We start from the raw sequence: 26296 nt of genomic DNA, 5'->3' as shown, positions 1-26296 counted from the left end.
CCCTTGTGCCTCCTTGGGCGTGATGAAAATGAGGCAACGGGGGCCTAGCCGAGCCATCCCTGTTTAAGGGGCCACCTCTCTAGTGACCAAAGATGGTTTTAAGGTTGGGAGTGGAGACGGCGCCCCCAGGTGGAATCATCCCTTATAATGGCCTGATGACACTGCTGGAAAAGCCACCATCCTCTTCCGGAGGCTGGTCTGCAGAACGGCAGGCAGCTTGATCTGTTAATTAGGAGTGAGGAGGGTCCCGCCACCATCACCATCACTGCCTCCAAGTGCCCTGTTCTCTGCGGTCTACAGAGCTCTGTGTAAATGCCTTGTAAATGTGTAGGGCTTGCTAGACAGGAAGCGGTCCCCATCTGGAGTCCCCTGACACTGGACGTCTGAGTCCTCATTTTGCTCTTCCGGCACGGGTGACCAGGGGCTTTGGTTTCCCCAGGCCCGCGTATCCTTTGACCGTCTGGCTGCCTTCCTCTGCCTGGAAGAAGTTGACCCTGGAGCCATGGACTCATGTTTCTCCAAATGCTGTGAGTGCTGAGTTCAGCAGGCAGGGTGTGGGGGGCTGAGGGGCCCGGCAGCCTTCCCAAGTCCACTGACCGAATGCCAGGGTCCTAGCTGGGCGGCTCCCGGCAGTAGGATGGCACGGGCAGACCAGCCATCAGCCGTGTAACTTGAACACGAGCACCCTGACGCTGGTACCACCAGCCGCTCAGCTGCTGCTCGTGGAGCGTCCTCATGTGCCCCTCTGGTTGTGCTGCGGTGAGCAGCCTATCAGGCCAGGCCCTGGCACATGTGTCCAGACAGGTCCAGACAGATGCATGGCAACATGTGAATCTGCTAGAAAATAAAATCAGAGAGACTACAAGCACCATTGCATGTTGAGATTCACCAAGCGCGGACTATCTGGGTTTCCCCCTCTGCCCCATCCATTCCTGACCTACACCTATGGCTCTAGTGATGTGAAATGAACAGCAGTGGGAGGGCGACCTGTCACTGGGTCAAGATCCTCCCCTTGTTGTAGCCAAAGAATCATCCACATGCTTTCATAGAAAACACCCACATGGTAGCTAAAAGCACAGCCTGTGACATTAGACAGCCCAAAGCCATATTGTGCGCCCAGTGCCTCCCCCAAACGTGGTAACACTGGCAGGCTATGACTCTCTCTGAGTGTCAGTGTTCCCATCTGCAAAATGGGCTTCTTGGGCAGGTGGTCACAGCACCTCTACATAGGACTGTCATGAGGGTAAATGAGTTCATTTAAGTACCACACGGAGAGCAGGGCCCTGCACAAAGTCAGCATCCAATGCATGTTAGTTATCATAATTACTATTAGAAAAAAAAACACAGAAGTGGGCAAAGAGGGCTTTAAATAACCAAAACTTGGTGTTTCTGAGGCTACTTAGAGCTCTGGCCCCAGCATCTGCTCACCTCAGCCATTGTAGCATGAGAGCAGCCATTAAAAATAAGTAAATAATTGTGCATATGGTGATGTTCCAATAAAATCTTATTTGTAAAACTAAGTAGCAGGTGGGATCCAGTCCCTGGGTGCTGGTTTGCCTGCTCCTGAATTACATAACCATCTGAGAAGGAGAGAATGTGACCACCCCAGGGTCACACACAAGCCTGAGAAGCAGGACAGTTCGTTCAGTAGAGAGAGTTCCTGCTGCCTCCTGGGGGCAATGCCTGGGGCTCTCTCGGAGGTGGAGGCCAGCCAGGAGCACCTCAGGTAACCGGCCTTCTGTGCCCTGCAGCTGCTGGGGAGAATTGCATCAGTGTGCGCGAAGGCACTTTCGCTTGGTCCCGGGAAAGCCCCGCATGCCTGCGCAGGTACAGAACTGCTCCCCTGGTAACTACCTTCCTGTTGGCAGGAAGATCCAAGAGGCGCCCACCACCTGTAAAAGATGATGCAGGATCCCAGCCCAGGGCTGGAAGGTGGCGTAGCCTGCTCCAGTGTTCTGCCAGGGAGATTGTGAGAACCAGCCCTGCAGAGTCTTGGGGAAGCAAAAGCTCCTGCGGATGGAGGAACAGGGCACCTGAGCCTCCCATGCTGGGGAGGAGACCGCCCTCTGCTCCCTAGGCTGGCTAAGGTAACACCAAGGGAGGCCTGGCCGTGAGGAGCCCAAGGCCCAGGCCCATCAATCACACCCACTCCTGTCCCTCCTGTGTCAGTCCCCTGGCCCCAACTCTTCGGCTGGGTCTTTGGCAGAAAACCCCAGCCAACCCTAAAGCTACCTAAGAAGGGAAGGAAAATACCCGGGGCAGTGTTTGTGCTGATTGGTATTCACTGACTGCATAGTATGTATTAAGCGCCTGCCATGTGCCAGGCACTGTTCTACAAGGGCCCTGCTTTCTTGGGGCTGACATTCTGATAGGAGGTGTCAGGGTGAGAAATCAGGGTGAGGGGGCAGTGTGATGGCAGAGTAGTATGTACTGCAGGGAGACTGACATTTAAACTGAGGTTGCAAGGGAGAGAAGGAAGGAGTCTTGCAAGTGTCTGAGAGAAGAGCTTTCTAGGCACTGGGAACAGCAAGTACAAAGGTCCTGGGGCAGGAGGATGCCGAAACCCCGGTGTCTCCACCTGAGCACTGTTGACATTTGGGACTGGATAATCATGTCGGGGGGTTGTCCTGTGCCTTCTAGGATGTTTCACAGAAGCCCCAGCATCTACCCACTAATTTTAGCAGCAATCCCTGCCAGATGACAACCAAAAATAGTCTAAACATTGCCAAATGACACCTGGGGGGCACAGTCACCCCGGCTGTGTTTGAGACCCAGGAGGTCAGCATTGTGGAGGCAGAGCAGCTGGGGGACAGAGCAGGAGCAGGTGGGGCATGCTTCATGATTGTCAGGCCCTAGCTTTTACCCTGAGTGTGATGAGAACTGCTGCAGAGTTGCCCGGGAAGTGTCAGGATCTGACCTGGGTTTTCACAGGTCCTCTGGCTACTGGGTGGAGGATGGATTACAGGACATGGACAGGGGTCGGGGAAGCAGTGAGGAGCCTATTGCAATAAAACTAGGCAAGAGGAAATGCTGGTTAAAACCCTCCTGCCACAGTAAACTGTGTGAGCATGTGTACATGTGTACACATGTGAATGCATTTTATACATGCAGCTGCATGTGTGTGCACATACAGGCATGAGCATACAGGCACACATACTCATGTGTATAGATGCTACAGCATGTGTGCTCAGGTGTCTGTGTACATGTGCATACACTTGTGTGTGCATGAATTGTGTATACATTGTGTGCATGTGTGCACATGTCAGTGTGTATTTGTGTTTGCACACGTGGGTGTGTGCATGTACATACAAGCATATGTGTGTACATCTGTGTGCACAAGCACATACGTGGGGCAAGAAGGCTGCTCAGATACTCAGACAAGGATTGACAGAGGGAAGGACTGCCCCTGCCACACCTCTTAGTGACCTAGATGAGTGACCGTGGGAAAGGCTGGCTCTGTCTGGGGTTCACCCATTCCGCAGACTCAGGCTGGGCCCTACCCAGGGACGCATCCCCACCTCCTATGTTGCCAGGATAAATCTCACTGTGCCCCAGGGCTGTCTTCTGGCTGTTGTTGGCCCGGTGGGGGCAGGGAAGTCCTCCCTGCTCTCTGCCCTCCTTGGAGAGCTGTCTAAAGAGGAGGGGTCCGTGAGCATCAAGGTGAGACCACATTCCCTGCCTGTCTGCCAGGGCGTCCCCCATCCCCAAAGCCCCCACTCCCCACTGCTCCTTCCCTTCACAGCCAAGACCCTCCCCATTCAACTCTCCACCTTCCCCTGCCACCAACAGCCCAGTTCCCACTGCTCCAAAATCATCCCTTCTCTGTCCCTATCAGCTTCCCAGTGGCCAAAGTGAGTTGTGTTTTAGGGTCCTGTGGCTTACGTGCCCCAGGAGGCCTGGGTCCAGAACACGTCCCTGGTGGAGAATGTGTGCTTCGGGCAGGAGCTGGACCCACTGTGGCTGGATAGAGTCCTGGAGGCTTGTGCCCTGTGGCCAGATGTGGGCAGCTCCCCTGCAGGAGTCCACACCCAAATCGGGGAGCAGGTGAGGGTCTCGGGGCCTTCTTGGGATAGGGAGGCATTGCATTTGCCTCCCTGACTCTTGGGCGGTGTGGTAGGAGGGACAAAGAGGAGACAGAAACCGGCAGGAAAGTGGGGGAGGAAAAGGGCCTAGCTCAGGACCCAACACATAGCAGGTGCTCAATAAATAGTTATTAATGGGTGTATGATTGAAAATAGAGACAAAGGCAGAGAGACATGGCAGGGGTTGGGGGATGACATTGGTCAAATTGCTTCCCCTCTTGGGCCCTCACCAGTGGGTCTGAGCAGATGACCAATAAACAGGATATATGCACTTGGAGCTATTGGATTGGGCAGGGTCAGCAAACTGTGACCAGTCAAATATGGCCCACCATCTGTTTTTGTAAATAAAGTTTTATTGGGACACAACCAGGCCCATTCATTTACCCCTGGCACATGGCAGTTTTTGCACACCAGGGTCCCTGAAAAGCTGTCCCTTTGCAGAAAAATCTTGTGGACTCCTGGATTAGGTAATTGAGAATGGAAAACTGGGAGTTGAAGTTTGGGAGTGAGTGAGGTTTCCTGGAGAGAAGAGGAAGGGGCCCAAGAGAGGGCCTGGGGAGTCTTCTGTGTGGCTGAGCCAGCAAGAGCAGCTGAGGAGGAGCCTCCAGGGAGGACAAGGTGGTGTGGAGGCCACAGGAGGGTGTTTCAGAAGGAAGGGTGCCTGCTGCCCTGCCCTGTCCAGCTGGGTCACATCCTAAACCACACGTGTGCTCTCCCATAAGCACCCCTCCTGGGGGATGGACACCTCATCCTTCCAGAGCTCAGAGCAAAAATCTTGGTGTCACCCTTGATTCCTCTCTTTTTGTTATATCCACATCTAATCCATCAGTAAATCCTGTTGGGTCCACCTTTGAAGCAGAGCCAGAATGTTCTAGTACCATCCACCATCAACCCTCCCCTACGTTGCTGCAGCAGCCGCCAGCTACCCTTCCTCTGCTCAAATACTCCAGGGTCTTCCCGTTTTCCCTGGAGTCACAGCCAGTGTCCTGACAACCACTGACGAGGCCCCCAGAGATGTGGCCCCAGTTCTCTCTCTGACCCCACCTCCCACTGTGCTCCCCCTCTCCTGCTTCACTCCAGCCACATGGATCTCACTATGGTCCTTGAACACCCAAAGCAATCTCCCACCTCAGGGCCTTTGCACCTGCCATCTCTGTGCTTGTAAAGCTCTTTTCTGGGAGTCTATATGGCTCATCCCATACTTCCATCAGGTCTCAACTCAAATGTCCCCTTAGTGTTGAGGACTTCCCTGCCCACCTTACCCAGCACAGTACACATGGTACACCATTACCCTGCTTCTCCATGACACATCACCCAATAGGTGATACATTTTAGTTGTTTGCTTATTGATTATGTCTCCCACCCCACCCTCATTATAGTGAAAGGTCCAAGAGAGCAGGGACTCATTTTTGTTCATTGCTTATCCCCAGAGCTTAGAATAGTGCTTGGCATATAGTGGCCATGCAGTAAATATGACTGGAACAAATGAACAAGTGAACGAGTGAATGAGCAAGTGAATGAATGAGCAAATGAGAAAATGAATGAATGAGCAAATGAATGAATGAACAAATGAATGAGCGTATGAATGATGAACGAGTGAATGAATGAACAAACGAACGAGGGAACAAGTGAGTGAATGAATGAACAAGCAAAAGAGTGAATGAATGAATGAGAAAATGAGCAAATGAATGAACGAACGAGCGAATGAGCGAACAAATGAACGAATGCACAAATGAATGAATGAACAAACTGAAAAGTTACCAATGGATGAGGCAACAGTGGGGTGGCTGGTGTCCCGGAGGTGGGTGATAAGGTAGAGAAATGGGAAACAGAAGCCAGACTCAAGCAGTGGGAGAAGTGAAAGTAGGTGTGGAGCATGCAGGCACCTCCACCGGGAAGCTTGGCTGAAAAGTGGAGAAGTGAGGCTGAGCGGCACTTGGGGATGTTGGTTTGAGAACAAGTGTTTAAAGCTGGGACGTGGGTGACCCTGGAGGACAGGCATAGTGAGCTGGACCTCCCTCTGATAAGATGTGGCCCCATCACACCAGCTTCACCCAGCAGATGTAGCTCAGGTCTCTGTCCCTCTCTGTGGCCACAGGGCATGAATCTCTCTGGAGGCCAGAAGCAGCGGCTGAGCCTGGCACGGGCTGTGTACAGGAAGGCTGCTGTGTACCTGCTGGATGACCCTCTGGCAGCCCTGGATGCCCATGTCACCCAGCATGTCTTCAACCAGGTCATCGGGCCTCATGGGCTGCTCCAGGGGACAGTAAGTTTGGGGAAAGGTGTCAAAGACAGAAAAGCCCTTACAGTCCAGTCCTAACCCAAGTCTGTCTTCCCACCACCCTCCTGTAGTCCAGCTTTCCTCTCTGTAATGCTGTGACAGTGCTACATAACACACAACCCCCAAATCTCATGGCTTACACCAGTTACTTCTAGCTTATAGTCTGTGGCTAGACTAACAGCTCAGCCTCAGGTCACGGGACAGGGTCTGGTGAACTCCATGTCTTCTTGTTTAGAGACACCATGATATGGTTTGAAAGAACCATATCTCTACATCTCTCTTAGGACATGCTGTTGTTGAGAAAGATGGCAGGGCCACAAGAAGGGGAACTATCTCTGCTCTGAGTCCCAGGACACTGCCTGTCCCTCCCCACCCAGATTTGGAAGACTGGTCGAGACAGGAGTGTAACTTCCACCTCTTCCCACCCAGACACGGATTCTCGTGACCCACACGCTGCACGTCCTGCCCCAGGCCGATTGGATCGTGGTGCTGGAAGATGGGACCATTGCAGAGATGGGTTCCTACCAGCAGCTTCTGCGTGGGAAGGGGGCCCTGGTGGGCCTCCTGGACCGAGCCAGTCAGCCAGGAGAGAGAGGAGGAGGTACGGGCGGGGCTTTGCTGGTTCTCTGCTACCCTTGGGGAGAAGCCTCCAGGGGTTCCACTGGCAGGAGTGGAGGCTCTGGCCACATCCTCCCTGTGGACCCAGTCCTGAAGGCAGGTGGCTCTCCCAGGAAGCCATCCATCCCCCAGTAAGAGCCCGTGGCTCCTCTGCGAGCCAGACACTGTGCTAAGTGGCCCTATAAACACACTTACCTTACTGATCTTCACAATACTGCTATGAGGCGCATGCAATTATTACTGCCATTTTACAGGTGAGCAACATGGCAAAGGGAGTTAATTTGCCCAAGGTCAAGATTAGAACTCAAATGTATTCACCTCTAGAGTCCATGTTCATAACTGCTACAGAAACTAAGCAAGAAGGTCATTTGGTGCCTAGAGGCTAGAAGGCCCACAACAGGCTAGCTAGAGCATCCGACAGCTCATAAAATACAATGCTTGCAGGAAAAATGACAATGGTTGGGAAGCAAAGTCCTCAGACTTACCCACAGGGAGTGATAAAGAGCGATGAAAGAGCAGTAAAGGCACCTCACGTGCATTAACTCCACGCATCGTCACAGTGTCCCTGGGAGGTCAGTACTGTAATTGCCTCCATTTTACAGACGAGGAAGCTGAGACTCGGAAGTTAAGGAACTGGCCTGAGTTTACATGGCTTCTGTGTGGCAGTGCTGGGACTTGAACCCCAGCAACTTGACTCCAGGGCATGCGGCTTTTAATCACTAGGCTGTAGACTGCCCCGCCATGACAAAGCACGGGCTCACAGCCAGGGGGCCCCCAGCGCCTAGACCCAGGCTCTGCCTCTTCGAAAAACATCTGTTGGGCACTGGCCCACCCTGGCAAGAAGCCCAAGTGTTGACTCACAGGGTTCCATCCGGGACCTTGGAGATGGGACCTGCGCAGCCTGGGGGATGGCTGGGGTGACGGTCCTTCCTGGGGCAGATGACCCTGGGGTTGGGTGAGGGTTGCCTGGAGAAGAGCATTCCGAGCACAAGGAGCTGTCGGGGGAGCCCAGAGCAGTCTGGCTTCGTACAAGGTTCACTACTGTTTCCAGCCCAAGTTCATAGGAAGAGCTTGATTATATGTGCTGAGTGAATAAATGAAGAAATGAGTGATTGAAGGAAATGCTGTTGCTGGAAGAACCCAGAGAGGGCTGAGAGGCTGCAGGAGGCGGCTCAGGGGAACCGGGCGCTCAGACTAGCTAAAGCCACATGGCCCGTGGGTGTAAGAGCCGGCCTCCGGACCCCGAGGTACTGACCCCACTGTGGGACAGGACCCCCTTGACCTTGCAGAAGCAGCACCCACAGGCGGCACCAAGGACCTCAGAGGCTCCGCTGGAGGCAGGGGTCCCACGAGTGGACAGGAGAGGTGAGTGTGCTGTGGGACCGAGTGTGGGGAGGGCACAGGCTGAGGCAGGGCCGCCGTGTCCCCACTTGCTTCTCAGGCAGGTAGGGGCAGCCAGCTCTTCTGCATTGAACCCCTGCTGAATGCCCGCCCTGTGGCTCCGCTGTGGGGTAATTCACCAAAGACTATTTGACAGTCAATTGGCCAAAATGATTACATCCCAAAATGTCCAGGTCACAGAATGACCAATTTGCCCTCTGCAGGTGATGAGTACCTTCCAGGTTAGCAGAGCTGTCTCTTTGCAGAGTTGGGCAGGGCTGGTCCAAAGAAAGATCCTCACCACAGTTGTTAATGACCTTGTAATGTCCTGTCGCTCATGCTTTGACAGGCTTGCTGTGCAAACAGCTTGAGTCCACACTCATGGCATCACTTGGTGCGGGCCAGAGCGCACAGCGGGGGTCACCGGAAGGAGGCCTCCGTCCCCTTCCCTCCAGCCCCTCTAGCTAGGCCGTAGCTGGACTCACTGTGGGGCTGTCTGCAGTAAAGGGGTCCCGCCCCCGATGCTTTGATGTTTTATGGAAAGTGACCTTGTAAAACAAAACAACAGACCACTGGGTGCCAGGTAGTGTGTGAACTTAAGTGCCAGCTGTCAGGGGAGGTGGGGCCGCTAGCTACTGGGAGAATGGAGGGGACTCAGCTCCTTGTGAAAGTTAAGGTTGGACACAGCACCTCCCCATCCCAGCTAGCCACCCAGAGCTTGCATCACACACTGGGCAAGCCTGCTGGAGTTCTGATTGCATGATAATCCTGAGTAAGATCAGGTAGATGATAGACAGACAGGTGGATGAATAGAGAGACACAGATGATAGACTGATAGATGATGGATGCATAGATGAGAGGCAGACAGACACAGATTGTTCCCATTTTACAGTGGAGGACACTGAGGCACAGAGAGGTTAAATCAGCTGCCTGTGGTTTCACAGTTAGATGTGAATTCACATCTGAGGTTAAGTCAGCCCCCTCATCCACAGAAAAAAGGAATATACAGGAAGTCTTCAACAGTGGAAATGTGCAAAATCGACAATCTGCCGAGCTGGGCTGACAGATCCGGGAGGAAACAGCAGGGGCACCAGTGATTGCCGTAAAGCTTAGGTCACAAGGCAAGCTCTGGAAACCAAGTTCCAAAGTTGGGAAAATAAGTTCATTCAGTGAAATGGCCTCGGAGGAACAGGCTTGCTCAACTCTGGGGTAATAAATGGCACTAAGCTGGTGCCCCAGAATGGGAATGGGAGCATGGCACCTGGTTGGCACTCAGTTAATGGAATGAATGAGTGAATGAATGAATGGATGAGTGGAGAGTATACCCTAGAGCTCATTGGCTACCAGTGAGGGTTGGGCACACACCTCTCATGGACAGAGACACTGATTGTCCTCATTTCCTTTAAATGACAGGCCCATGATGTTAGTCCCTGAGAAGGACAGCACCACTTCAGAGGCCCAGAAAGGGGTTCTCCTAGATGATCCTGAGGGGGCAGGACGGCCAACAGGACAGGACAGTGTGCAGTATGGCAGGGTAACCACCAGCTGCTCCTCCAGTCTGCATCCACAGCTGGCCCCTTCCCCCGGGGCCCAAGACCTCCCACCAGCCACAGCACTGGGGGCAAGAGTAGAGACTCACCTTTATTGAACACCTACTATGTGCCAAGTCAGATTTGAGACACTTCACATTTCTCAATGCTCACAGCCACCCTAAAATTAGATAATGACAACTCTATTTAAGAGATGAAGGAACTTAAGTCTTTATGAGTTTAGAGATTTGTCTCTGTTCTCATAGCTATCAAGTGGCCAACCTGGGAATCAAGTCTAGGTCAGTCCAGATCTGAGGCTTGTACTGTTTCTTCTCTGCTGCTCTGTCAACACATTCACCTACCCATACACCCACCCACCTGCTCATTCATTCATCCATCCATCCTTCCACCCACCTTTCCACCCATTTGCCCACCTGTCCATCCTATCCATCCAGCTCTCCCAGCTGCCCACTCATTCCCTCCTCCATCCACCCACGTATGCATGCCTCCCTCTGTCCATCCATCCACTCATCTATCCACTCTCCTACCTACACACCCACTCATTTATTTATCCATCCACCCATCTACCCATTCACTCACCTGTTCACCCTATTCCCATCACCCAACCCAACCACCAGCCCCTCATCCACCCAGAAAGCATTTACAGAAGCCCCACTTTGTGCCAGGCAAAGTCTCTGACCTGATGGAGTTGGACAAGATAGTTAGCACTGTTGGACAAGACAGTTAGCAAACACTTAGGCTAATAAGCCAGGTACTCTCTGATAAAGATAGATGCTATAAAGAAAATAAAGGACAATGATAGGGGACCAACTGAGGGTGAGGGGCCTGCTCAGATAAGATATTCAGAGAAGTGACATTTGAGCTGAGCCCTAAAGGGCACAAATGTAGAAAGAGCAGGGGGACGTGCATTCCAGGCAGGTGAGGGAACAGCAGGTGCAAAGGCCCTGAGGTTGGGAGGAGCTTAGGGAGCCACAGTAGAGGAAGGGGTCCCATGAGACTGGCAGATAATGAGAGGGGCTAAGGTCAGAGACATCGGCTGGAAGGTTGGGATTTCTTCTAAGAGCAAGAGAAAGCCAAGGGCAGGTCAGCAACAGCAAGATGGGGTCAGGCAGATGTTTTCAGTGGTTTGTTCTGGCTGCAGGTGTGTGGAAAACTTCAGGTTTGTAGGAGCCAGATTAAGCAAGTGGCTTAACCTCTTAGTGCCTTAGTTTCCTTATCTGCCAAATGGGAATCACAATGAAGATAGAGATACAGGCCTATCTCATAGTAGGTGTTCAATAAATCACTCCAAAACCAGAGAGTGCGAGAGCCTTGCTACCTTTAAGGCTCCCACTGCCCCAGAGGACTCTGTAGACAAAGGGGATCCTGAGGCTGGGCGGGGCCTGTAGGGGGGGATGGTGCTCCAGGTGGGAGGTCCCGACAGAGGCCCTGGGAGGTCTGCATGGTGGCTCTGTCTGCCCTGTGGGCATGCCTTCGGGGCCTCACCTGGCCTATCCTCCCTCCCACACCCCCTGGGGTTCTCTATGCCCCTTCTCCCTACATGTGCTACAGGTGCAGGCCGCTGTGTACCTGACCTACCTCCGGGCTGTGGGCATCCCCCTCTGCCTCTACGCCCTTTTCCTCTTCCTCTGCCAGCAAGTGGCCTCCTTCTGCCGTGGCTACTGGCTGAGCCTGTGGGCCGACGACCCCACTGTGGACGGGCGACAGATGCAGGCAGCCATGCGGGGCTGGGTATTCGGGCTCCTGGGCTGCCTCCAAGGTACCCCTTGTTGGCCTTCCTCACCCTCTGTCCTCTCAGTCCCACCTGAGGTGCTCAGAGCTCCCTGGCCTACCCTATCCTCCCTGAACAACTGTGCAAATGTCCTGGGTCCAAGCACAGACCTGCATCCTTAAGATGGGGCTGGGGGTAGTGAGGGACACAGCACTTCCCTCCTTTTCTTGAACCCTCAGAGTCCCTACCAGACTCAGTGGCAAGAATCTCAGCCCAACCCAGATGATTGGCTGCTGAGCGCTCAGGTGGGGACAGATGCCACAGGTCAGCTGGACTGTGTCCTTCCCCCACCTGCAGGGCAGCTCCAAGGTCCGGACTGCTGTGAACTCATCTGGCTCTAGTGCTTTCTGTTTTGGAAGGTTGTTAATTGTTGATTCAATTTCTTCAAAATATATTCAGATTATCTATTTTGGTGTGAGTTTCAGTAGATGGTGTCTTTCAAGGGATTGGTCTGTTTCTCCTAGGTTATCAAATTTGTGGGCAGAGAATTGTTCATTGTATTCTTCTCTTATCCTTCTACTGTCCATGGTATCTGCAGTGATGTGCCTTCCTTTATTTCTGATATTAGTAATTTGTGTGCTCTCTCTTTTTTTCTTATCCTTGCTAGAGGGTATCAATTTTATTGATCTTTTCAGAGAACTAGGTTTTGGTTTCACTGATTTGTCTCCATGAATTTCCTGTTTTTATTTTCATTGTTTTCTACTCTAATTTTTATTGTGTCTTTTCTTCTGCTTACTTTGGATTTAATCTGCTCTTCATTTTCTAATTTCCTAAGGTGAAAGCTAGGTGGTTGATTTTAGACGTTTCTCTTTTCCTCATATATGCATTCAATGCTGTATATTTCTCTCTAAGCACAACTTTCACACAAATATTACTACGTTGTGTTTTCATTTTCACTTAGGTCAAAATATCTTAAAATTCCTCTTGAAATGTCTTCCTTGACCTGTGTATTATTTGGAAGTGTACTGTTTCCTCTCCAAGTATTTGGGGATTTTCTAGTTATCCTGTTATTTCTCATTTAATTCCACTGTGGTCTCAGCACAGGCATTGTAGGATTTCTCTTCTTTTAAGTTTGTTAAGGTGTGTTTTGGGGACCAAAATGTGGTCTTGGTTCCATATGAGCTTGAGAAGAATTTGTATTCTCTTGCTGTTGGATGAAGTAGTCTCTTGATGTCCATTATATCCCATTGATTTTCTGCCTGCTGGACTTGCCCATTTCTGACAGAGGGGTGTTCTGTCTATCTATATAGGTTCCAATTGTGATGGTCCATTCATCTGTTTCCTCTTTCCATTCTATCACTTTTTGCCTCACATATTTTGATGCCTGGTCATTAGGTCATACACACGAAGGATTGTTAGGTCTTCTGAGAACTGACTCCTTTATCATTGTGTGACACCCTGATAACTTTCCTTACTCTGAAGTCTGCTCTATTTGAAATTAACATAGGGCTAACTATACCACTATAATGATTTTATCTCAAACTAGTTGAAGCCACAGGAGAATTTCTTCACTTATGCAACTGGAATCCACAGGTAGCTTCAGGTATGGCTGGATCCAAGGATCCCAGTGAGGCTGTCAGAGTGTCTGTCTTCCTCTGTGATAGCTTCCTGTCCAGGCAGGCTTCTTCTCCTTGTCGTAAGATGATATCCCACAGCTCCAGCTTGACCACCTCAAAAAAAAAGCAAGCACCTGTTTCCCAAAAGTCCTAGTAAAGTCCCAGCTCTCATTCTCATTGGCCTGGTTTGGGCCACGTGTTCACCCCCGAACCAACTGCAGTGGTTTGGACAGGCCGGGGATGAAATTTGCTGCTCCCCATGCACAGGGAATGAAGCTAGCCCCATTCCAAGCACAGAGATTCGCACTGGGAGGAAGGGGGCATATTAGTTCCCTAGGGCAGCCATAAGACTAATTGACACAAACTTGGTAGCTTAGAACAACATAAAGTTATTCTCATGGTTCTGAAGCCAGAAGTCCAAACTCAAGGTGTCAGCAGGATTGGTACCTCTCGGAGGCGCTGAAGGAAAAACCAGCCCACACTTCCCTCCCAGCTTCCGCTGGTTGCCGGCAATCCTGGCATTCCTTGGCTGTGATGCATTCCCCCAGTCTTCACATCACCTTCTCTGTGTCTCTACGTGTCTTCTCCTCTTTTTATAAGACCACTAGTCGTTGGATTTAGAACCCATCCTAAATCCAAGATGATTTAATCTCAACATCTTTCACCAATAACATCATGCAAAACCCCTATTTCCAAATAAGGTCCCATTCTGATGCTCCTAGTGGACATGAATTTGGGAACAGCAGGGGACACCATTCAATCCACTACAGAATGGATCCATCAGGGATAATCGGGGTGGCCAAGTCATAAAGATGGCCACTGTGGGGTAGTAGGGCCTCCCCAGCTCTCATGCTCTGACACCGTCTCTCCCCAGCCATTGGGCTGTTTGCCTCCATGGCCACAGTGCTCCTAGGGGGGATCCGGGCATCCAGCATGCTCTTCCGGCAGCTCCTGTGGGATGTGGCGCAGTCTCCCATTGGCTTCTTTGAGCAGACGCCCATCGGGAACCTGCTGAACCGCTTTTCCAAGGAGACAGACATAGTAGATGTGGACATCCCCGACAAACTCCGGTCCTTGCTGATTTATGCCTTGGGACTTCTGGAAGTCAGCCTGGTGGTGACAGTGGTCACCCCGCTGGCTGTCGTGGCTCTCTTACCACTGCTGCTCCTCTATGCTGGGTTTCAGGTAGGGAGAGGTTGGGGAGGCTCCTGGGGCCAGCTGACGCCACCTCAGCCAGTCCTGTCTGTGGGTTGGACTTAGTGTAAGAGGTTCTATTCAGCTGGGCATCTGGGGGCCACTCCTAGAAAATTCCCAGAGGCAGAGATGCCACAGTCTGTTTCTAACACTTGTGTTTGTCTCTGTCCCCTAGATGTTCACATCAGAGTTCTTACTACCTAACATTTTGCCCTGCTGCTGAAATCAGCTTCCTCCTCTCTAATTTTCTGGAAATCAAGAGGCATTGCAAGGTCTCAAAGACTGCTGTATTAGGCTAGGCACTTTAAGTTTCCAGGGCCAGGGACCAACTTAAATTAGCTTAAACAAAAGAGCAGAATTAATGGCTTATGTTTCTAGGAAGCAGTGGGCCCACTGTCACCAGTACACTGTCACTTTTCGTATCTTCTCTCAGTGGTTCTCCTAGTCCCAGACTGGCAGCATCAGGGTGCCCTGGGAACTAATTAGAAATGCACATTCTTGGACATATGGACTCAGACACTATGTAAGTGGGGCCCAGAAATCTGGGCTTTAACAAATGCTCTGGGCTTTAACAGGTAATTCTGATGCACACTAATGTTTAAGACCATTGGCTTGCTCTGCTTAGCTCTGCTTGGCCTAATTTTGCACACATTCTCTTTCCAGGGAGCAAATATGATGACCCCTGGTAACCCAACACACACAGCATCCCATCTTAGGAACCCAACACAAAGAAATCTTTTTTCCAGCTCAGCATTCATATATCAATACCAGGGAAGATTTTGATTGGCCATTTATGGAGCATGTGTTCATCCAGGAGCCAATCATAATGACCAAAGGATAGTATACCCACAATCAACAGTCCCTACTCCCAGTGCCCCCAGAAATCAGAAATAGAGTAGCAAAAAATATGGTAGTCAGACAAAAAACATGGCCAGCCCTGTCTTCCACAGCTATCCTAGGTCTTCTCTGTGTCCTCTTGACTTGGGAGAGGGACTGCTTCTCTGTTGAGAGCTTTGGAGTCAGGGAAAAGTGGGTTTGAATCCAGGCCCTGCCACTTGCTATAGAGGCTTGGACCAGTTGCTTAATCTCTCTAAGCCTCAGGTATTGTCACCTGTGAATGACACTAATATCCACTTCAAAATTACTGAATATTGTTTCAGTAATTTTGAAGTGCCTGGCGAACTGCCTGGATATTTAGCAAATGCAATTTGCAACCTCAAACCAAATAAAACACATATTATTTGTGTACCATATGTTCACAGCACCTGGCATGTAACCCTTGAGTTAAATGAATGAGTTCAACTTGGCCAACTGCCTGCTTTGTCCTTTACAGTTAGCCCTAAGTGAAGCAGTTGGCCTTAGAGCTGGGAATGAAATATTTACACTAGAATAGTGGTTTCTTAATCCTGGCTATACAATAGAATTACCCAGAAGGATTTTTAAAAATACCAAGCCCAAGGTAACACCATCAGAGGTTCTGATTCCACAGTTCTGCAGTGGGGCATTGGAGGTCTTGAAGCTTCTCAGGTGATTTGAAAAAGAACCATGGGACTCTGATTCTGCAAAGAAATTAGAGCCCAGAGAGAGGAACCAACTGCCCCAAGTTCACCCAGCAAGCTGATAACAGAGCCAGGTGTGGGTGCCTGTGCTTGGGGTTCCCTATGCTTCTCAAACTACCTGTCTGTGTCTGTGATTTCTCCCTTCAGAGCCTGTACGTGGCCAGCTCATGCCAGCTCAAACGCTTGGAGTCAGCCAGGCACTCATTCGTGTGTTCCCACGTGGCTGAGACGTTCCAGGGCAGTGCAGTGGTCAGGGCCTTCCGGGCCCAGGACCTGTTTGTGGCTCAGAATGATGCGTATGTGGATGAAAGACAGAGAGCCAGTTTCCCACGGCTGGTGGCTGATAGGTAGGAAGGGGGCAGAGAAGACCCTGTAACCCATCTGTATCCCCAGAGAGTGAGACCTAAGGTCATACTGTGTGGCCAGAGAGGTCAGGTGGCCTGCCCAGGGTCACACTGGGGTTAAACCTGAGGCTACACCCCCTGGGCACTCTTGGCTCACACTGTGAGCAGACGAAACCTGGTCTGCAAGGTCCCCAACAGAAGGTGGGCAGGAAGTACAGATGTCAGCAAAAAGAACCAGGCCACTGGATCAGTCTCTGTTGCCTTGGTGACAAAGCAGCTATGTCTGCATCCTCAGCCTCCTTTCAGCACAAAGCAAGAATAAGAACACAAGCTTTGAGCACAGACAGGCATGGGTTCAAATCCCAGCTCTGCAATTTACTAGCTAAGTGATCTCGGCCAAGCTACATAAATCATAGTGGGATTGAGCTCATGGTGTGGCTATGAGGATTAAATAACTAAATTCATAGCTAATACATGCACTATGCCTACTACTGCATGTGCAGCACAACATTTCAGAGCACTCTACATGGATTAATTTATTTAATCCTAACAACCCACAAGGCAGAGACTGTTTTATAGATGATGAAGCTCTCTGAAGTCAGAGAATTTTATCTGTTTTTCTGTGTGGTTCATAGTAGAGTAGGAATTCAGTAAAAGGGGGTGTGTATTTATTCATCTGCTCAGTATGTATTTGTTTAGCACATACTATGTGCTGGGTTCCTGGGCTTGGTACTGGGGGGCAGGGCCAGAGCCAGAGCTGCCCGCATGGTCCAGCCAAGTGCTGAATGCTTAAATAGTTTGATTGTAAGGAGTGATAACTGTTATGAACGATGCTACCAGTGATGTGCTAGAGACAAGGCGAGGAGCAGTCTGGGAAGGCTCTTTGAGTAGGTGAACTTCAAGGTGACTTGAACACAAACATATAAGATGTTGGCCATGTAAAGATGCAGGTTGGTGGCCATGTAAAGATGGGTTTGGGTGGGGGGAACACGAGGGGGCATGGCTTGGCCTAACCCAGGACATAAAATTGGCAGCCTGGCAAAGCTTCACGTAAGCACTTACTGTACTGCCAGGCCCAGAGCTGGGCTGAGATGAGACAGGGCAGTGTCAGCTTCCCACCCCCACTGAGCTTGGGTGGGGTCCGGGGTGTGGAGAGGGCCACTGCTGGGACCCCCGTGGGTACCTGAGCTGGCATGATGACCCGTTCTTGTACCCAGAGAAGCAGGTCCCACCGAGAGGGCCCGGCTAGCCCTGCTGTTACCTGCCTCCCCTTGCAGGTGGCTCGCGGCCAACCTGGAGCTCCTGGGGAACGGGCTGGTGTTCGTGGCTGCCGTGTGTGCTGTGCAGAGCAAGGCCCATCTCAGCGCCGGCCTCGTGGGCTTCTCTGTCTCTGCCGCCCTCCAGGTACTGCTGATACCCGCAAGCTGGGCTCTGGGTGCAGGTGGAATAGAGACAGACAGGCCCCTGCCAGTGGGACTTTCAAGGACCCAAGTCCAACAGTGAGGAAAACACGGTTCTACAAGAGGTGACCTTGCTCCTTGCTGGACCTGGGGCCAGTCTCTCCTCCCGGAGCCTGAGTGTGCTTGTCTGGAAAACAGGCGATGATCCCTTCACTTCAGGTGTTATCAAGACAGAGCTGAGAGAAAGTACATAGGGGCATTTCCAGTGAACTGTTTGCTTTTTGAAGGAAGAGATCATTTGTAAGTAGTAGCACTGATTAGGAATGAGGCATTGCTCTAAGAGTTCTGTAACTATTAACTCATTTAATCCTGCCCACAACCCTTTCAGGGCTACTATTATTATCCTCAGTTTACACTGAGGCAAGTAAGCTAAGGCTAGAGAAGGTAAGAGGATGGAGCAGGACTCGGGGGAGAGTATTTTTCTATCACAAAGCTGGGAGGGCCCATCGGAGGAGGGGGCTTGTGAGCCAAGTCCTGAAGGGAGGGAGGGGGGAGGGAGGAGGGGGAGATGGGGACCATCCCGGGTGGAGGGAAGGCAGGATGAAGGCCCTGGGCTGGGGGGCGAATGCCCCTGGTGCGCTAGAGGAGCGGCAAGGAGGTGTGAGGCTGGGCAGTGCGGCCAGGGCGATCCTGGAGGGAAAGGAGGCTGGGAGAGGAGGGAGGGCAGGGCAGGCAGGGCGTGGGCCCTGCTGACCATCCGTGTGGTTTCTAGTGTGATGGGACCTCCAGAGGGAAAGCTTCGGAGTGGAAGCCCGTGGGCCAGCATCCTGCTAGGTGTCCCTGGGGAGGCCACACGCCCTCTCCTGTCCTGACTCCCCACCCATATCAAGATGAGCTGGACAAGCCCCTTTCTGCTCTGCATACTCTGGTTCTCCTAGGGGTCCTGGGGGCTTGCAGCCAAATGCCATCTGGGTCTGTCCCGGGTCCTGCCTCCAACTGGCTTCAGCCAGGCTCATGTCTTCCCGCACCAGGTGACCCAAACGCTGCAGTGGGCTGTTCGCAGCTGGACAGACCTGGAAAGCAGCATCGTGTCGGTAGAGCGGATGAAGGACTATGCCTGGACACCCAAGGAGGTGATAGGTGGGAGATGGGTGGGGGTTGTGCCCCATCTGGGACTCAACTGCAGACAGTGGTGGACCCGGGCAGAACCTGCTATCAGCTTTGGGGCCCCCACTGGAGGCTAGCGGCACAGCCAGGGCAGCAGCAGTGGTTAAGACTGCAGGGTCTGGAGCCAGGTCAAATCCTGGTTTTTGGACTTCCTTTGGGCAAAGCAGGTCATTCTTCTGAGTGACAGGGGACCGTGAGTAACAGTGATACAACTGCAATGTAATGGCAACATGATAGCAACCTAACAGCAACATTACAGACCCAAGAGCAACACAGTAACATGACAGTACTGGGTACAGTGGGGGCGGGGTGGGGCGGGGGGCAAATGAGATGGCACAGTAAGGGACTCAGTAGTATCTAGCACTGGTAAACACTCAATACACATCCACTGCTCTTACTAGCCCCATTTCACAGATGGGGAAACCAGGAGTCAAGGGGTGGGATGACTTGTTCAAGGTCACAGGAATAGCAAATGGCAGCGTTCGGCTCCCTACTGCTCAATCCTCCCTCTTCACAAAGACAAAGCAGAATGTCTACCTCTACTAAAGGAAGAGGGAATATTATTTGACAAGTAACAGTGACTAATAAAATAATAATAAAGGATACAGTAGCCAAAACCACCATTATTTTTATGATACCAGATATGTTTTTAGCTTTGCTATCACCCACGCCCCTTAGCAACCCTGTACAAAAGCAGTAAATATGTGCATTTTACAGAAGAGGAAACTGAACCTCAAAGAGGGGCCATGACTGGGAGAAAGACTCCTCTAACCCAGTGTCCCCTCCTGCCACAGGCGCCCTGGAGGCTGCCCACCTGTGCAGCCCGGCCACCCTGGCCTCACAGGGGGCAGATCGAGTTCCGGGACTTTGGGCTCCGATACCGACCCGAGCTTCCATTAGCTGTGCGGGGTGTGTCCTTCAGGATCCACGCAGGAGAGAAGGTGAGTGGAGGCCAGGCCAAGGGTGGCTGGAGAGGCCTCAGGGCCATGGCGAGGCTGGGCATCACCCAGGGCTCAGGCCCTGAGTGTCAGCTGCTTCCTCCACAACCCCGCCTCACGTCCTCGTGTCTTCAGGCCACCATGCCCTAAATAGAACCTATCATCATCCTCAAACCCCTTAGTGAAACCCACCTTGGTATCCCAGGAGAGCCAGCATTAGTTGGGCACCTACTATGTCCAGCCAAGTGCTGAATGCTCCACATATGTTATCCAGTTTGCATGGGCTCAGTTCCTGACTTTGCCATGGGCGACCTTGGGCAAGTCAATTCTGTCTTGGTCTCAGTTTTCCCAGCTATAAAATGGAAATAATAATGTCAACCTCATAGAGTTTTGAAGTTTAACTGAGTTACATATAAAGCTACCTGGAACTGTGCCTGGAACATAGCAAGTGCTACAAAAATATTTACCAGTGCTTTCATTAATTCTGACTTGCCCTTTTGCTCTTCCAGTAGCCATATGAGGAAGGAGCTAGTACGACCCATTTCACAGATGCCTAGTCAAGCCCCTTTATTAACTCCTCCTCCTTCCCCACCCAGCGACACTTCCTTCCTGCCCTCCTTGACTTCCTTGACTGGGGGCCTTCCCTGACTGCTCCAGTCCCCCAGCCGAGCCCCCAGCCTCCTATTTCACCACCTCCAACTGTTCTCAGGTGATCTTTACTTGAGCATGTCATTCCCCTGCAGTAGACCTTCCACCTGCTCCCAGCTTCCCTCAGGGTAAAACCCAAACTCCTGCGCTTGGCATTCAAGGCCCTGCCCAGCTCTCCACTTCATTTATTGCCTTGCCAGGGCTTAGCGAGCATCTGTGGAGCAGCTGCTTCTGGCCAGTGGGCACACGGTGCTGCCCCCAGGGAGTTCACAGTCTAGCCCTTGGTGTGGTTTACATGGAATCCTCCTTCTCTGCAAATTCCTCCTCACCCTTTAAGAGTCCACTCAAGTATCCTCTCCTCCTCAAAGCCTTCTCTGATTACCCCATCAACCCCATTCCAGGCAGCATGAACAGCACCCCCTTGCTCACCTCCACTGCTACAGCTCTGGAGCTTAATGGTAGAATACGTATTCATCACACTGTAATCAAATTAAGTTTCCTCAATTGCACTATTTCAAGACCAGACGGTGAGCCCTTTTGAGCAAGAACTCCTTCATTTCTGCATTCCTGGTGCCTAAAAGAGTATCTGTCATACAGCGGGTGACACATGTTTTGTTCATTTATTAAACAGAGAGTGTTGAATGCCCGCCATATGTCAGACACTGAGAATGCAACAGTGAGAAGGATCAGGGATGGGTAAAAGATGGACAGACAGGTGGAAGCATGAAGGATGGCTGGCTGGGATGGGGGTGCTGGCTCGCTGGATAGGAAGCAGTACAAAAAGGATGAGAGCTCGCTGGAAGGTGAGGCTGGTAGGATGGGACATGAATAGAATGACATGGGAACGGAAGAAGGTATGAGGAATGATGGAGGGGTGTGGATGGAAGGATGCAGTAATAGAAGGAAGGGCAGGGGTATAGATGGAAAGGCCAGGGAGTGGATGGAAAGATGAGAGAAACATGTCAGGATAAAGGGAAGGTAGGGAAGATGCACAGACAGAAGGTTGGATGGATTGATGGATGGGTATATCCCAAGGTGGACAGATGGAAGGATGGGTGCTCAAAGGATGATGGATGGCTGACAGATCTTGGCTGCAGGGGGAACCTCTCGCAAAGAGATGCCCAGGAGCCCTCAGGCTGTGGTCTGCCTGATCAGAACGAGCCTGGCCCTCCTATCCCCTGGCAGGTGGGCATTGCCGGCAGGACAGGGGCTGGGAAGTCCTCCCTGGCTGGGGGCCTGCTGCGGCTCCGGGAGGCAGCCGAGGGCGGGGTCTGGATCGATGGCGTCCCCATCGCTGATGTGGGGCTGCACATGCTGCGGTCTAGGATCACCATCATCCCCCAGGTGAGGCTTGCAGGGCAGGTGGGCAGACTGGGAGGTATGGCTGGGCCTGGTTCTGACCCGCTACCCCTCCTGGCAGGACCCCATCCTGTTCCCCGGCTCTCTGCGGATGAACCTCGACATGCTGCATGAGCACACAGATGAAGCCATCTGGGCAGCCCTGGAGACAGTGCAACTCAGAGCCCTGGTGGCCAGCCTGCCTGGCCAGCTGCATTACGAGTGTGCCAGCCAAGGTGACGAGCTGAGGTAGGGTCCCTCCACCACAGTCGGGACCTGCGGAGAGAAGAGCTGGGGGGAGAGGCAGGTGTGGCCAAGGCTACCCTCCCCGCTGCGTGACAGACCCTGGAAATCTCCTCCCCATAGGATCATCAACCCCATCCTATCATTTCTATAAACCCCTAAAATTTCTATAAAGAAATTTTTTAATTGAGGTAAAATACATATCACATGACATTTACCATCTCACCCATTTTTTTACTGCACACTTCAGTAGTGCTGAACACATCCACATCCTTGTGAACCCATCTCTGGAACTTCTTCATCTGTAAAACTGAAACTCTGTGTCCATGAACAACAATTCTGTTTTCCACCTCCGCCTGCCCCTGGCAGACATCACTCTACTTCCTGTTTCTATGAATTTGACTACGTCCTTCATTTTAGTGAAATCACACAGTGTTAGGCTTTTTATGACCTGCCTTTTTCACTGAGGGTGATGGCCTTCAGGTTCACCCATGGTGTAACATGTGCCAGAATTTCCTTCCTTTATAAGGTTGAATAATATTCCACTGGGTGGCTATGCCACATTTCTCTTACCCATTCATCCACTGACGGACACTTGGATTACATTCACCTTTTGGCTATCATGCATAGTGCTGCAAGAACATAGGGGTACAGGTGTGTGCTTTGTTTAAAAATCAAGATGTTCTGAATTCTTAAACCTAATCCTGAAGGTATTAGATGAGAGGCTGAGATTGGTAATGGTTTCCATGCACTGGAAGGGCAGGGCAGCCTAGTGGCTGAGAGCGTAGACAGGCTTCAAACCCAGGGTCCCCTACTGCTAAGGGGACCTTGGCAAGTTACTTAAACTCCTGTGCTTCGGTTTCCTCATCTATAACATGGAAGTAATGATTTGTACTTACCTACATGGACGAGGATGTAGTGAGTTATACATGTAAACTTGTTGAGACACAGCCTGGAAATAGTGAACAATATTATTCATTGTTAATCCTTGAGGGGCACTCTCGCTAATCCCATTTCACAGAGTTGGCATCTGAGGATTGAGGCTTGTCCAGGGTCACCCAGTTCACAGGACACAGAGCTGTAGTCAGTTTGCTTCTCTAAAGAGAGGCTGCTTTATGGAAGGATTTATTCTGTGAGGAGGCAGCACATGGCAGGAAAAGGCCCCAGATGCCCTTGGGTCTCCAGGGTCAGGGGTCTCCCTGACTGACTGACCTCGGCCCTCAGCTTCCCCATTAGTAATTATAGTCAGAGAATCTGCTGCATGCTGAGCGGTTACCCCGTAACAAGCATGCCACTGAGCACATCCACATGGCTTATTTCACCCTCCCAACCCAGTGACAAAGGAGTCGTTAGTACGGTCCCTACCCTTGTGGTCACTATGAGAACTGACACTATATGCACAAGCAGTTAGGATGTGTCCGGCACAAGGTGGAGACCATAGAATAGAAATAGAAATAGTCATTTCACAGGTGGGAAAACTGAGACACATGGGTTTGAATGACTTGCCTCAAAAATGGTAGAATGGGGATTCCTACCAGCTCTGTAGACTGGGGACCCACAGATGCGACCGTGGGACTGTTGTAGGGTCCCATTTTGGGGCATGTCCTGCAAATTCTGAAGTGCAGGCAGACAAAACACCTGGCCTGACACTCACACTCATTCCCAGTGTGGGCCAGAAGCAGCTCCTGTGTCTGGCACGTGCCCTCCTCCGGAAAACCCAGATCCTGATCCTGGATGAGGCCACAGCCGCCGTGGACCCAGGGACAGAGCTGCAGATGCAGGCCGCCCTGGGGAGCTGGTTTGCACAGTGTACAGTGCTGCTCATCGCCCACCGCCTGCGCTCTGTGATGGACTGTGCCAGGTAAGGCCACCTCCCCGAGCCAGCCCGCAGGGCACCCCCACAGTGGTGGAGGAAGGTGTCAGGGTTTAGAGCTGGAAGGGCATGGGAGGGATCAAGTGCCCATTGTACAGCTGGCAAAACTGATGTCCTGAGGGGAGGGATGAGCCCAAGACACTTCCCAGCAGATACGTCCAGCCTGGCTGTCTGGGTCAGGGAACTGCATAAAGGCCAGATTCGCTCAGGGCAGGCACACTGGGTATTCAGAGTGGCTGAGTACCTGGGCTGGTGTCCAAACAGCTGCCCACCTCCCCTTTCCCCTGCAGGGTGCTGGTCATGGACAAGGGGCAGGTGGCAGAGAGCGGCAGCCCAGCCCAGCTGCTGGCCCAGAAGGGCCTATTCTACAGGCTGGCGCAGGAGTCAGGCCTGGTCTGATCCAGACCCCTCAATGCTCCCCACACCGTGCCAGCCCAGAGAGACTGCCATGCCTAGAGATGCAGGTGACCAGGGATCATCAGTGGCCCCACGGTGTTGAGTGTAGACCCTTCTGTGCTCTTTCGGAAGAAAACGGCAGAGTAAGCGCTCAATGCTTACAGACCCAGGACACAGCAACCCACAGGTCAGCCTGATCAGGGCTCAACCAGTCCTGTCCACCCCGGAGCCAAAACTGACAGCAGCTCTCCACCCTGGCTGCCCACTGGACTCCCCGGAGACCTCAGAAACCTGCCCCTGCCTGACTCCACCTCACACCCATGAAATCAGAATTCCTGGGGCTGGGGCTGCAACAATGGTGTGTACCTTTTACAAATTAACCCTTTCATTTTGAGATGACTGTAGATCACCAAGCAGTTTTAAGAAATCTAGAGAATTCCAGTCTACCCTTGACTCAGTTTCCCCCAGTAATTAGTGTATCTTGAAAAACGACAGTACAATACACAACCAGCATACTGACATTGGTACAATCCACCAGTCTGCTTCAGATTTCCCATTTTACCTGTACTCATTGTGCATGTGTTTTCTTCTGTACACATATAGGTTCACACCTATAGGTTCCTGCATCAGGATGCTGAACACTTCCATCACAAGGACCCCTCACATTGTCATTTTGTAACCACACCCATCTCCCTCCCACGCCCCCCTGCCCACTGTTCTCCACTTGGTATATATTTTTAGCTCGCTCTCTGTGATTCCAACACGCTGTGATTCCAACACGCAGCCTGGACTGAGATGCCATGCCTCCTGCTGCTCCAAGGAATGGTTTGTCGGAACCAACACACAACCCACAGCCCACAACAGGCCTGGGCCCTCTCGGGGCACAAGCACACAAACAGCATGCACTCCGTCCCAAACAGGATCTGAGGACCCAGGGTTCCCAGGCCCCCTGCTGGTGCCCAGGGCTCGGCAGATTTCATACATTCATTGAAGACCAAACTGCAGCCCCTTGGGGGTGGTGTCCGAGCAGCAGCCGTAACACGCAGGGAGTTTCCGGTCACCCTTTGCCACTGAGGTGGCTATGTGGGAGACGCTGTTGGAAGTCAGAGGGCAGGGTGGTGAGGGCCCAGAACTTGCCTTCGTGTGGGGCAATGCACGGGTCTGTCCCACCAGCAGTCGCAATTCCAATACAGTCCTCCCAGGAAAGGGGAGTCCTTTAGAAAGGTGTAAAACATCCAGGCCTGAGGTCATACAGACCTATCTGTAAAGGGAGGAATGACACAAGGATCTGGATCAAAACCTTTTGCCAGCCCAGGGTCCTTCCCTGACCTCACGGCATTGCTAGTGGGATCAAGTTAATACACAAGACGCATTCAGAGCCGAGCTGGCTACCAAGTACGTGCTCAATAAATGTGCAGTTTGATCAGTACTGTGTCCAAGGGCCTCTTGAGGCAGCAGAGAAAGCCATACACACCAGGATGTTCTAAATGCATCACTACTGACACATGGAGTGGGCAATTCTTTGTCATAGGGGGGCTGTCCTGTGTGCTTGTAGGAGGCTTAGCAGCATCCCCAGCCTCCACCCACTGGATGCCAATAGGATCCTCACCTCCAGTTGTGACATGTCCTCTGGAGGGTCAGGTCACCCAGTTGAGAGTCACTGGACTAACCTGACCCACTGCTGTCAATAAGCCACCAGTACTTGGGTTGCAGCTGTGTTGGTGTGTGAGGAGGGGCGGGTGGACACCTGCTTGCCAGGACACAGGGACATTCTGATGGCCCATCCTGACATGAGGTTTTCAGCCCAGCTAATCTAAATCTAAATCTAATTGCAGCTTCTACCTCTTTTTGCCAAGATGTGGCCAGCAGCTCATTTTGGTGCCTTCAAATGGGGTAAGGGGTTTGCATCCGTTGTCTGCCTGCAGTTGTGCTTACAAAGCGCTGGCCCCACCATTACT

At 51.8% G+C, this 26296-nt stretch overlaps 1 protein-coding gene across 5 annotated transcripts in view; it reads left to right on the top strand.

Annotated features, from left to right (window-relative positions):
* The window catches only part of ABCC6 (ATP binding cassette subfamily C member 6), a 47502-nt gene extending 21711 nt beyond the window's left edge, over positions 1-25791 (top strand). The window contains exons 14-32 of one of the 5 annotated variants that reach the window (XR_005031278.2): positions 440-527; positions 1752-1827; positions 3534-3660; positions 3868-4044; positions 6181-6348; positions 6793-6964; positions 8271-8346; positions 9775-9895; positions 11463-11670; positions 14113-14423; positions 16139-16338; positions 17613-17739; positions 18767-18868; positions 19697-19843; positions 21674-21832; positions 21909-22075; positions 23736-23930; positions 24233-24696; positions 24956-25791. Coding sequence is in view for 3 of the 5 variants with exons in the window: in XM_036917920.2 (XP_036773815.2) it covers positions 440-527; positions 1752-1827; positions 3534-3660; positions 3868-4044; positions 6181-6348; positions 6793-6964; positions 8271-8346; positions 9775-9895; positions 11463-11670; positions 14113-14423; positions 16139-16338; positions 17613-17739; positions 18767-18868; positions 19697-19843; positions 21674-21832; positions 21909-22075; positions 23736-23930; positions 24233-24341 (2730 nt within the window). In the remaining 2 variants the exon portion in view is untranslated. The other 4 variants (XM_036917920.2, XM_036917922.2, XM_036917923.2 and 1 more) reach the window with 4 other exon arrangements.
* The last annotated feature ends 505 nt before the right edge of the window (positions 25792-26296 follow it).

Source organism: Manis pentadactyla, chromosome 10 (genome assembly GCF_030020395.1).
Source record: "Manis pentadactyla isolate mManPen7 chromosome 10, mManPen7.hap1, whole genome shotgun sequence".
NCBI classification, from domain to species: Eukaryota; Metazoa; Chordata; class Mammalia; order Pholidota; family Manidae; genus Manis; species Manis pentadactyla.
Note: the sequence above shows the minus strand (reverse complement) of the source record. Positions and strands in the feature narration are given on the sequence as shown.